This window comes from Delphinus delphis, chromosome 16 (assembly GCF_949987515.2).
Source record: "Delphinus delphis chromosome 16, mDelDel1.2, whole genome shotgun sequence".
In the NCBI taxonomy this organism is placed as follows: domain Eukaryota; kingdom Metazoa; phylum Chordata; class Mammalia; order Artiodactyla; family Delphinidae; genus Delphinus; species Delphinus delphis.
Genome location: NC_082698.1, coordinates 22,277,462 through 22,290,698, shown reverse-complemented (window position 1 = coordinate 22,290,698; position 13,237 = coordinate 22,277,462). Strand labels below are relative to the sequence as shown.

At 41.2% G+C, this 13,237-nt stretch overlaps 1 protein-coding gene across 4 annotated transcripts in view; it reads right to left on the bottom strand.

Annotated features, from left to right (window-relative positions):
* SORCS1 (sortilin related VPS10 domain containing receptor 1) overlaps positions 1 to 13,237 on the bottom strand; it is a 559,183-nt gene that overhangs the window by 90,134 nt on the left and 455,812 nt on the right. For all 4 annotated transcript variants that reach the window (XM_060034105.1, XM_060034102.1, XM_060034103.1 and 1 more), the window contains exon 17: positions 10,377 to 10,490. In XM_060034105.1, the coding sequence (XP_059890088.1) occupies positions 10,377 to 10,490 (114 nt within the window). The remainder of the gene's footprint in view (positions 1 to 10,376; positions 10,491 to 13,237) is intronic.

Below are 13,237 nucleotides of genomic sequence, written 5' to 3'. Positions count from 1 at the left end.
TATGCTGATGTGAAAGAAAATAAGCGCAGATAGGAAAGAAGAAAAATACCGTACAGACACTGGAGAATGGTGACATTCTGTTACCAGCAATGGTAGCAGAAAATGACCAGCAATGTCACACGGTAATTACGGCATCCCAGTGAGTTAAACTCACTGCGTGTATCAGAAACGTGCATCAGAAACTCCCTGCGTGTTTCAGAGGCAAGGCACTATGCAAATTAAAGGCAGCTTATAATTTTTAATCACTTAGCATCCAAGCACACCTGTGACTCTATCTTGGTGAGCAGCTATGAAGGCATGGCCCACCATCACCAGTGGAATCATCAGCTAGAGAACATTCCTTTTGTTTGTCGCTGTTCTGACAAATCATCGCCACAGGCTTCCCTGAATCCTGCAGCAGCAGGAGTCCTGCTTAAACCCAAAGCACGAATCCATCCCTCTGGGATTCTGCCACAGAGAAGACTGTTGGTAATTTTTAAAAAATGCTCATTAAAAACCATTCTGAAACCATTTTATTTCCTGGATGAAAATGGCATCACATTAGCCCTACCACACCAGTCCCCGAAATTTAGAAGAAAATTGTGCAGAAATACAGAGTTCATTTACTCAAGTAAGCACACATCTGCATTACAGAATGGTTCAATTTTCATCCCAGCAGCAATCCCTGGGTCTGAGTTACATAAATGAATAATACATTTAGTATGTTATTAAATGGGGCTGCTTACCTCTGTAATAACAAGGCAACTTATGATTATGTTGGACCTAAGCTCTGAATATTACTGGGATGCATTTAGTTAGTAAAACATTCTTCAATCTGCCAAGAATAAAAATGCTTTGTAATGGCAAGGGAGTCTTTGTACAATTACTGAAAGGAAACATTCTGCAAATATACCTTTGATATTACCGACCGTTCATCTGTAGATAGTGTCTTGTTACTTCAACAACCCCAGTTTCAGCTTCTCTCTTCCTTCCTTTCTTGATACTCCTCTGTCACCTTTTCCTTTTTACCCCTACCCTCTTTGATCTCCTTCTGGCTGCCTGCCAGTCTTAAAAAAAAGAGGAAGGCCATAGTTTTTCTTTGTCAGAGTAAAACTGGAAAAAACATTGGAAGTCTTCATATCCGGTGATTTTGCTATTCAGCGGTTCTTTTTTTTAATTTATGATTTTGTACAGATGTTTATGGTACAGATGTTTGATATAGATGTTTATGACTATTCAGTGTATGCTAAGTTGACAATATAGTCTAGTTTAGTCAATCACAACCCTGTATGTGATGTCAAGACCCTGACCCCAGAAATTATGGTTTACTTGAGAATTCTGGGCATCAGTGTGTTTTGTTTTTAAGTTCCCCTGGTGATTCTAGTGTGCAGCCAGGATTAAAGATCACTGCCCTGGTGGTTCAAACTAGTGTTGTGGAACCAAATAGTCTGAGTTTAAATGCAGGCTCTTACTCATTAGATACACTTGGGCAATTTACCCAGACTCTAATGTTTGGGTTCTCTGCATGTAAAATAGGGATAATTACAGAATCTTTCCCTAAAATTCTTGGGAGGATTAAATGAGATAATGCATTCAAAAGGACTTAGCATCGAATCTGGCACATTGCAAGATCTTAATAAATGTTAAAATATCAAAAGGTAGTAAAAAGTCAGTATTTAAGGTTTTAAATATTAGCTTGCTCTTATACAGCAAGTTCCCTGAAAATAGAAGCCATGCTCTTACTGCCAAGATTATCTTAAGATCAAATCAGACCACATCAATTCCTTCCTTAAAATCATTCAAAACTGCCTATGGCTTACCCATAAAGGGTAAAGTTCAGGTTTAAAGGAGAGCTCCATGATCTGTCCTCAATGCATTTTTTTTTCAGCTTTAGATCTTTCCACTTCCTGACATGCTTCCTGAGCTCAGGCCAGGCTGAAGTCTACATGTCTTCTTCTGCCTGTGTTGTTCATTCCGCCTGGGATGGTCTTTACTCTGTCAAGCTTCTATTCATTCATTAAAAATCAGTGTAGAGGGCTTCCCTGGTGGCGCAGTGGTTGAGAGTCCACCTGCCAACGCGGGACCAACCCAGGGGACGCGGGTTCGTGCCCCGGTCCGGGAAGATCCCACATGCCGCGGAGTGGCTGGGCCCATGAGCCATGGCCGCTGAGCCTGTGCGTCCGGAGCCTGTACTCCGCAACGGGAGAGGCCACAACAGTGAGAGGCCCGCGTACCGCAAACAACAACAACAACAACAACAAAAAAATCAGTGTAGAAATTATGTTTTCCTATGATGTCTCCTCTTTTTTCACAGTAGTTGTTACATGTAATGACCAAGAAAGAGCTAGAACTCTAGGTTTTCTTATAGCCAAGGTAGGTCTTATTGCCACTGAGCTCTGTTGACCTTCATTTGTGCACACGAGAAAAATTTAAATAGTTTAATATCTTGGCTTGTACTATCTGTCTTTGTTTTCAAGGGAAAACCACCTTGTTACAATGACACTTAACTTGAAACGGGAAATGGGGCAAGCCCTGGGGACAGAGAAGGGAGCTGGTTCTGGGGACAGTGTATGGCTAGCACTTAAAATCTTTCTAGATCCAATGTGCTCATGTTTCAACAATAATCCTACGTAGCGGCCATAACCCCAACATTCAGAAAGAATAGGGTTCCATGGCTGACTAAGCAGGTTCTCCAAGTTTCTCTCCTCAAGGCAATAGCTCTCAGGACGTTCCCCTTAAACTGAGTAAGCAGGCCTTGGGATTAGGGGACTCTACTCAGACAGAAGACTAGGTCGAGGGGAGAAAACTTCTCTTGCATTAAGCAGGATGGAAGCACAAGTCATTTAATTTGAACAGTAAATAGAATGTAACTTCATTCTGAATGCCAACTTGATGAAGTGAGACATATGGCCACGTTAAACTAAATGACAGCATCGAAAATCACAAGAATGGCTCGTGGAATCCACTGCTAGAGTCAACTAGCTGTACAACAAATTTACAGAAGGAAAATTTCCCTACTTTTAAGCATCTGCAGTCCGAGGAATCCTAATACTGAATCATTTCAAATTGGTCATGAACATGTCAGAACCTGAAGGGATCTCAAAGACCATCCAACAGAATCCCTCTGTTTGCACATAAGAAAAAAAAGAGATGCAGTTTAGAGGGCTTGCCAAGCTCACACAGGGGGCAAGTAGTGGTTATGGGCCTTGGGACTGAGTTTGGAACTCTCCTGCCATAATGCCATACCATGCGGATGAGGATTGCTATTGTCAATACCATTGACGTGGGCAAGGACAGCGACGTGAGGAACCAGATCTCCACATACACCTTCTTCATTACAACCCTAATGCCATCCCATAACAATATGGGAAAATGCATCTAAGAAAGATAGTCTGAAAAATCAACTTTGTAGCCACAGTTATGGAGCATTTGCTGTGAGACTGCATGGGTGAGTTCCAAGAAAACAGTCACTTGGGCCCTTGCAGTGCTGGGTCTATAAACAATGCAAGTGATTTCCTTCCTGTGGACTTGAAACACATGCACCACTTTTAGGACCAGTTATTCTGTGTGATGCACAGTGACAAATCTTGCTGAATAAATCAGACTGAACAGCAAGATTCCTGTCAGGATCAGAAATGGGATCACTTGGGAAATGACCACAGCCCCCAAGAGACCCTGGAAATAGCAACCCCAGAGCGCAGTGGCAGGATAACCAAGGTCTAAATGTTTTCATGGCTGATGTAGAAAAGAATATGTTTCTAGAAAGCATTTTTATTTATTTGTTTTTTTAACACCTTTATTAGAGTATAATTGCTTTACAATGGTGTGTTAGTTTCTGCTTTATACAGAAAGCATTTTTAAAACATTCTAAATGTGTGTTGACAGTATGGGGATTGCTATTTTGCTATACTTTATGTGTATATATTTTTTCCTGGACCTACTAAGTATTTTTATATAGATACTGAATTAATACTATTTTAAAATCTTTTTTTTTAGCTTCATGAGTAAATATTCCCATTGAATATTGAGAGACTAACCCTGAGGATCAATAAGAACTGTCACTGTACATTCACATTCTTTCGGGAGGGATTAATGGCTCCTCTAAAGAAACTCCACAGACAAAAATTTCTATACCCACTTTTTTATAAACACATCTAGAAATCTCTCTGGCTTAACAGCAAAAAGAAATCTGTCCCTTGAGAAGATTATCTTGGCTTCTTAGAATAAACCAGCCCAATGTCTACTTTATTTTATATTTACAGAATCTTTTACGGTTGGCATGAAACAAGCAACATCCTAGTTAATTTGGCAACTTAAATTTGTATCATGTTCCCTGGATCCAAAACAGCATCAACAAGATTTAACCATATATAAGTACAACTAAATAAGCTTGGGCTTCTGTATGTGCAAACTGAGATATTTATAGTCATCGATGGAGAAACAGGGGAATGAATTTGAGGTTATTTCAGCACTAAATGCCAGAGGATATACAAATGAATACTGATTTCATGTTATTTGAAGAAAAGGGACTCGTTCACTAATCAGGTACACGTGTTATCTGCCTTGAGTGGTGCTGGGGGCCGACGTGTGTTTCGATGTACAGTGGATACTAATCATGTGACGTTATGAGCCTACACAAGCTGTTATTTCAGTTTTACCGATGACCAAACAAGGGCTTAGGTTAAATGTGTCCTAGATCTCAGTACTGTCATGACTATTAAGTATGAAGTAAATGTTTGGACTATAGATACACAATAAAAGGAAGGTTCCCCGCCCTTTTTACCTTCACTCCAGAGGACCCCTTCACTCCCAAAGTCCAGAGGCTGGTGACGGCATCTGCATTTTGTAAAGTGACTACTATCTGCTAGGCACTATGCTTCATATACAGTATCATATTTAATCAACCTCCAAAAGCAAACAGCAAAATGTTATAGGTTACGAAACTAAATCTCAAAGAAAGGAAGTCACTTGCTAAAGGTAAATGGCAGAGATTGGATTAAGACTCTTAATTTGTTTCATTCCAAAATAACTCTGTTTTTCACCAAACAACACATTCCCCCTTTGAGTTCACTCTGTACCCACAACAGGCTGAGGCCCCATTACCAGTCTCCTTGCTTTCCATGGAATGGCTTGTGGAAGGCATGAAGGAAAGGGTGAAAAGAGGCAGGGAGAACGTGGTTAGAAGCATGCTCACACGCTGTCCTGTGGTGTGGACATTGGACACTTGAGACCACTGGACCAAGCCCTAAGGACTGGTGGCTACAGCCACCTAGAGGGACATTCTGTACCTATTTCAATACTTATTCCAACTCTCTTTTCTAAGACTTTGCTAAGAACTGAAACAAAAACTGCACACCTGTTCACTTCTACACAGTGAAGCTGCTAACAATTCCGGCATCTCCTTGAAATAGCATTTCTATTGGGAATAATAATAACCAATGCTAGAATGTTTCCATCACAGTGAAGTGAGTGAACCTGAGAACACTGTTTATATATCCAGGGTAATAAACTAACTGTGAGAGCAACCATAACCATTTACAAAGTGAGGCCTTAAAAAAAAAAAAAGGAAGGTTTACCTACATGCTTTCAAGTAAACTCGCAGAAAGGTGCTACTGGCAGATTTGCTTGTTAAGCTTGATTGACAAGGGAGGATTGTTTAGTAGACCTGTTCAGCTCAAGCTCTGATTGCATGGCTGCAGTCTGTGCCCTGCCGTAAGAGACTGCGTGAGGCAAGTGAGGTGCCTGGTGAGTGAAATCTACGGAGGCAAGAACTCTCAAACCAACCCTGCCCTTGTGATTCCTCTGCACTTCATCCCAGCCTGAAGCTAATACAGATTCTGTGCTGACAACCCGAGATGCTCGTGGATGGCTTAAAACAGGCATTGGAGGGACTCAAAACGGGGCCCAATGGCTCCTTAATTCTATAGACTTCCAGGCACAAACGTCAGGGCTTGTCCTTGAGAAAACTAACGGCATGGCCTTTTCACCTCGATCATCTCTTGTTCCTTTGCCTACAATAACCTGCTTCACACCTTCTTAACTTGGTAAGTCCTGCTTGCCCTTCCTCTCAGTGTTTCCTTACAGAATCCATTGGTGTCCGTGTTTTACAGGAGGATGGCAGTTAATATAACTGAATCTCCCATGTGTGGGACTCACAGGCAGTGCGTGGGCAGGAAGCTGGTGTTTCAACCCTTAATGGGGGAGATATTTGGCAATGCCTGGATACTCAACTCTAAGAAGTAATCAGCTGACTGGGTGGAATTTGCTTTAGGAGCTACCAGAAAGACCTTCAATTGCCAAAGAGACTCTAATTATTGTTGTAGGGTTTTAATAACAATTATTATGTTGTAAGAACGCTAACTGCAGCATTGTTTATAGCAGCACAAAACAGGAAATGACCAAAATGTCCATGAAAGGGATGACTACATAATCCCAGGTGCTTGAATCCTAGGGAGTTAAAAGAAATTAGATGGGGCTTCCCTGGTGGCAGTGGTTGGGAGTCCGCCTGCCGATGCAGGGGACATGGGTTCGTGCCCCCGTCTGGGAAGATCCCACATGCCGCGGAGCGGCTGGGCCCGTGAGCCATGGCCGCTGAGCCTGCGCGTCCGGAGCCTGTGCTCCGCAGCGGGAGAGGCCACAGCAGTGAGAGGCCCGCGTACCGCAAAAAAAAAAAAAAAAAAAAAAGAAATTAGATGGAGAGTAGCCTTATATACTCTGACTTGGAAAGATGTTTAAGTTATGTTTTTGAATGAAAAAGGGAACTAGAAGAACAACATATCTAGCAGGAAACTGCATATAAAAACAACAAAATTAATTTTGTATATTTTTTTCTTGGCATAATTATTCACTGACAAATGCAAAGGGAAGTGTTTAGAAACATGCATATCAAACATGCACAAGTGTTAGATCACACTTGTGTGGGTAAGGGGGCCAGGACTGGGGTGATAATCTAAATTGGCTTTTTAAACAGAGAAAACATGTATATTTTTTGTAATTAAACATCTGTAAGTGAAAAGCTAAATATTTAATGGCAGCATCGTAGCAGCTACAACAGATGACTGAATCTGTGCTTATGAAATGCCACTGAATCAACACAGAGCCAAGTGACATCTGGGGTCAGGGACTGGAGTGGTATTCAGAAGGGCAGAAAGTCCTTTTTCAATTTCATCTACACTTTCTCTCTTGCCAACTCTTGAGCTGGCTACAGACACCGCAAATGGGAATTTGATGATACTGGGGCCTTCCTTGAGGGTGATTCCAGGCCCCTGTCCCAGCTAATGGTCTTCCTATTTCTGATGCAAATGTGTAGTTTAGACAGTATGTTGATCTGTGGGGTTACGATTGATACCCCTGTCCCCGACCTTAGCCCATACGGCGCTATGCAGGTGGTCACTCTTCCACCTGCGAGCCCCTTACTTTTGAGAGCAGGGCGTTCATCCTATCTGCTGATAACTGGTATTAATCATATGTTCCTTTTACACAAACTTGCTCACTGATGCTGATGCTTTTCTGCAGAAAGTTTAAACGGCATGGATGAAACCAGCAGATGTGGTAACTCAAGAAAAATCCCTTAGGGTCAGACGCTCTCAGGTAATGCCCACTGAGAGGAACAACCTTCTGAGAGCGGAGGTGGAGCCCTAGGAAGTAATATCTGTGATGAATAAACATAACTGCATTGACAAACATTTATATACCTGGACACATACTGCCGAACCACTTTTTTAATTGAAATGTTAGTTTTATAGGGCTAGATGAAAAATCCCATTGAATAGAATATTATAAATTATTCATCTCTGATGTTTTATTTTATATAGGTTAGGATTTATTTGGGTTTCACATACTGAGTTCACCAAAGGAATGGTGAAACCTATTTAGGAGTAGCTGAAAAATGTGTGTGTGTGTGTGTGTGTGTGTGTGTGTGTGTAAATATATGTATATAATTATAAAATTAAGATACATATATATTCTCAATAAACTGAAAAGTGAGGGGTCATCAGCCTTTCTTCTGCCTTATTACAGTGATTTGAGTAGCATCTGGAACAATCAGACCCCTCTGTACTTCAGTCTCCTCTCATTAATACCAAAGAGACGATAGTATAACTCCCCTGACTGACAGTGAATAAAAATCAATTCTGAAATTAGCTTCAGGGGCTCCTAATGCCCTTTACAATGTCTAAACATGCCGGCACATGCAAGTGATAAAAGTCCTGTCTTTGGCATTTCTTCACCATTAAGTTTAGTTATTTCACCAGCTCTTTTCAATTTCTCCCATGATGCTAGATGCTGAAGACCTCACCGACCCATTGCTGTAAAAATGTTATTTGTATTTTTCTCAGATTTTGTGTTTCTCTTCAAATAAATCACAGCTTATTTCTTTATTCAATCAGAGATAAGAATATTTGACGTATGTGTCTATGTTTTTTCCCTCCTTCTGCAAACAGTTTGAATGGAACGGATGAAACCAGCAGATGTGATAACTCAACAAAAATCCCTTAGGGTGAGATGCTCTGAGAGTAGTATATATTATTTTGGTAATTTCTTAAAATTAAAAAAACTTTTAAAATTTCAAATACAAAAGTACATAAATGGAAACATGAACATCCTCTCCTCTGTATTGCAGCTCGCATGAGAAATGAGAAGGGCAATTGTCAAGTAATGCTGGTCTATTGGTGAGGTACTTACTCTCTCCCTCCCTCCCTCTTTCCCTCCTTCCACCCCTTCTTCCCTCCCCCTCCCTCCCTCCTTCCCTTCCTTCCTTCCTTTCCTCTCTTTTTAACTTTTCAATATCAGAATTCTCAAATATGCACAAATGAGAGAAAATAGTATCATAAATACCCATGCCCTCATTAACTTATCTTCAAAATTTACTAAACCCATCCCTTTTTCTAATATTTTAAAACAAATGCCATACATCATGTATCTCTAAAAGATAAGGTTTCTTTTTTGAGCCTAACCAAAATATCATTATGACACCTAAATATATAATATATTTAGTTAATATAATAGAAATATTTAGATTTAGATATAACCTGATATCACCTGTGGTGGTCAATTTTATGTGTCAACTTGCATGGGCCTCAGGATGGCCAGATATTTGGTCAAACATTATTCTGGGTGTTTCTCTGAGGGTGTTTTTGGATGAGATTAACATTTAAATCAGTAGACTGAGTAAAACAGATTGCCCTCCCTAATGTGGGTGGGCCTCTTCCAATCAGCTGAAGGCCTAAATGAAACAAAAATGCTAACCCTCTTCTGAATAAGAGAAAATTTGTCCTGCCTGACTGCCTTCAAACTGGACAGTGGCTTTCTTCCTGCCTTCATACTCAGATGGAAACATCAGCTCTTCCTGGGTTTTGACCCTGCTGACCTTCAGACAGGAACTACACCATCAGCTTTCCTGGCTCAGCATCACAGTTCAGACTGGGATGGAAACAAACCATCTGTTCTCCTGGGTCCCCAGCTTGCCAACTCTCACCCTGCGATGTCAGGATTTGGACTTGCCCACCTCCATTGCTGGATGCTCCCATTCCTTATAACAAATCTCTTTAATTATATATATATTTACATATATATATATATATATATATATATATATATATAATCTCCAATTGGAGATAGAAAAACATATCTCTGGAAAACCCTGATTAATATATCACTAATCACCAGACCACAGTCCATTTCCCCATATGGCTCAAAAATGTCTTTTAATAGTTTTTTTGAATCCAAATAAGTTCCACACACTATTTTCTAAGTCCATAAATATCAGTTACAGTTGTGGGAAAGTCACAGAATGGTTTCCCTTTTATGGTATTTCTTAAATAATATTGGATAGACCCCACAACACAGATCACTGAACACAAAATTTAGACTCTGATTCCAGATTTATAAAGATCAGAATGCACACCTTCAATGTGTCAATGTCTCTCTGGACAGAGAGAAAATGAAACACATTCCTACTAACACTAGGATACTCTTGAAAAGTCAATGAGCTTCTTTTCTGCCTCAAGTTTCCACATCTATAAAACAGGAAATGCACATGGGAAATATTTCTTTGGCCTTCCACACAGGGATGTTGTGAAGGTAAAAGGTAGCCTCGTGTGATTAACTAGTTCTGAAATAAAGTATCAAAAAATGAAGATATGTATATATTATCATCATCACCACCTTCATCCAAGGAACCTGTTTTGTTTCTTTGTTTGCAACTGGGGTCTTATTCTCAGATGAAATTTGCCCTATTAATGCAAATTTGTGCTGCATTATTAAAATGAACAAAAGCAAGTAAATCAGTGCTGTAATGAAATAGGCCTGGCGTTTGATCAGAAGTAATTCGGTAAGTTTAACACAGGCTGAAAAGCAGCAGAAGCTGACCTCCAAAGGCCACTGCTTCAGACACTCACCCAGTACTATTGAGGTAACTCTGTCCCAAGCTGCAGTCCTTCGACAGAGAAGATGGATTGAACCAAAAGGCTGGCAGGCACTGACCATTGCTGTGTCGCTCATAACCATAGTCACTGTTGGGGAAAGAGCCAAGAGAAACCTTTCAGTAGATGGCAACATTACTGACAACAATTGCACGTCAGTCCACAGCCAGCTTCTACCCTGGTCAGTTAGTCAAAAAACAGGCATTCACTGAATCAAAGCCTTTCCAAAAATGGAATCTTTTTTTTCCATGGAATATCTATCAATTACCCATGAAAACATTCTACAGAAGCCATTTTGAGAAATGTTAGCTTGGAGGCCACAGGGGTGCATGTGTAGAGAAGAAAGCTCAATGCCCAATAATTCCCATTAAACACCTTTAAGCTGGGAGAGTAGATGTTGTTCTCATTAGGGGGAGACACAGTACTGATTGTGGTTGGGCCCAGAGAAAGCTATGATGGTGGAAGTCGTCCTCAGCGTCAAGTTTCACTGAAGAGTTTAAGGCATTCACACGTGGCATAATCCTCATCACTAGTGATGTCTTTGGGGTGCTCTTCCAAGACATCTGGATCTACCAAGGAGAGCTGAGCCAGGTCTCTGTGCAAAAGCCATATGCTTCAAAGTCATAGCAGGAAAGGAAATGTCCTTCAGGACTGCTGCAAGCATTCCCCCAAGGAAAAGCTCCGTCCTATGCCGTTAATGCTGCCAGTTGCTTTAAATCTGCTCTCTAGTTTGAAAATAGTCAAAGACTTTTCTCAGCCTCCTCGCATTCTTATCTCCAGGAGCCTCTGAGTGGCCTGATATTCTTGGCTTCTGAAAGATGAAACCGGGCGCAGAGTATGGCAACAAACTGCACCTTCACACGCACAGGTAGCTCGCAGGTGGCCATCAGTGAGCATTAGTATGAATTGGCCCATCTGTGTAATGGAAGTGAGATACTGGCACATGACGGTTGGGGAAGGAGAATTAGGTTCGCTCAGGGGCCTGTCACCAGGCAGCTGGCACCTAGAATTCTGCCCATCCCAGCTGGATTGGGTGCTGATGCAACACAGCACGCGTAGGAAGACTTCAGGAACGCTGCCTACAGGACACCCAGTGTTCATTTAAGGAAATTATTTTACAAACGCTGAAGAATAACAGGCAAGGTCATCTGGTAGAGGGCTGTCCAGGGGAGAGCCAAGCCAAGAGAGAACATTCAGTGACAACCACCTTTCATTATGCTATAGTCAAGAAGTATCACTGAAGCTCCAGCTACTAGCAGAAACCAATAAGAGCATGGCGATCCTTCCAAAATATTTTCAGAAATCATGCAGTTACAAAAATCCCATTTGACCAGGTAACCTTATGATGGCCTCGTTCATGATGCATTTCCCACCTCTCCAATTACATTTTAGTTAGTGGGATGAGCAGCAGATTCCAATCACGAATGCAGGAATTGGGCCAAGACTAAGGGGAGTGAGAGATGGGGGGAGGGGGAAACTTAATTGATTTTCTTACCCTGTGTTCTTTTCACCCTAGTCAAGCTTAAAATTGAGAAGAAAACAACACAGGACAATGCCAACAGCAAAAGACTAGCTTATGTTGGAAACTTGCAGAAAAGATTCCCAAAGGAACAAAGGTTTCCAGAAGAAATCAGGGAATTGGGACTTACTTTTTCTCTTTGGTTTTCTATGTGAAAATAAATTTGCTCTCTGCCAAAGAATGACTGTTTGGTAAGGCCAAAGTCAAACCACTAAGATAAAAAGTTAACTCCCCATACGGTTCCTCCTTGAATAGAGTGACTGAAGGAGAAGCAGTCAGGTTTCAGAAAGAGGGATGTGATGAATGACACACTCTCCATGGAACTTTTCCCTGTGAATGTGTTTCAGGATGTCAATCCTGAAAGGTAGGACAGAGACAAAATATTTTTGTCATTGTAACAATGTTACACTGACTGAAACAGAAGCCAGGGCTGGGGAGGCCCTCCCAGAATTCCTTGTGAGCCCCCATGTAACTGAAGCTCTGCCTTCCCTCTGGCTGAGCCCGGAGAGATAAAGAACTGACTCTTGGCTTGCCTTCTTTACCAACAGGAGAGGAACAGCCTTGGGTTATCGGTCTGAGTTCCGGCAGCCAGTTTGCCGGGACTACCAGTACTATTGATTTAGAGAACACTCCTGTCATGGTAGCATGACAGATGACTTCCTTTTTCTAAGATACGTGATGTGTACGTACACAGTATTTCAGCCCAGTCACTGATATTTTGATGATCAGATACGTGACCGATGATCGTTACGCGGCTAATATTGTTACATGAATGTCTTTGGTTCTTACGTTGGCCAACTTCCAATTATTTAACACTGATATACACATTTAGCAAATGCTTTCTCTAAACCAAAAGCATATAAATAAATTTTATAAAGAAGAAGGAAAAAAAGGAACAGAAAGTGAGATGGACATGATCAAGGGAGTTACCACCTACTCATCCTCAGTCATATTTCAACCTCATCTGAATGTCAAAACCAGAACAAAGCAAGGGCATCGCTGGACCCACAAGCTAGCTTTCTGCTTAACTAATGCTCCAGAAAGAACACTGTGGCACTCTGAGTATATTTAACTTCTCAATGTCTTAGTCCTTTTCCAGTTTAAACTAGCTTAATCCTGGTAAAGGAAGAAGTCTCTCTTACCGCTGGGTTCACAAAGCCACAGACGGGGCAATACTAGTGATTCCATTCTTGCGCTGAATTCAGAAAAGTCTTCCATGGGTGTCACAAGCAATAGTCAGCTAACCACTGATTGAAAACATCCAGGTATAGACAATTTACTGCCCTACACGATCACTGTTCCACTACCAGGAACCCTA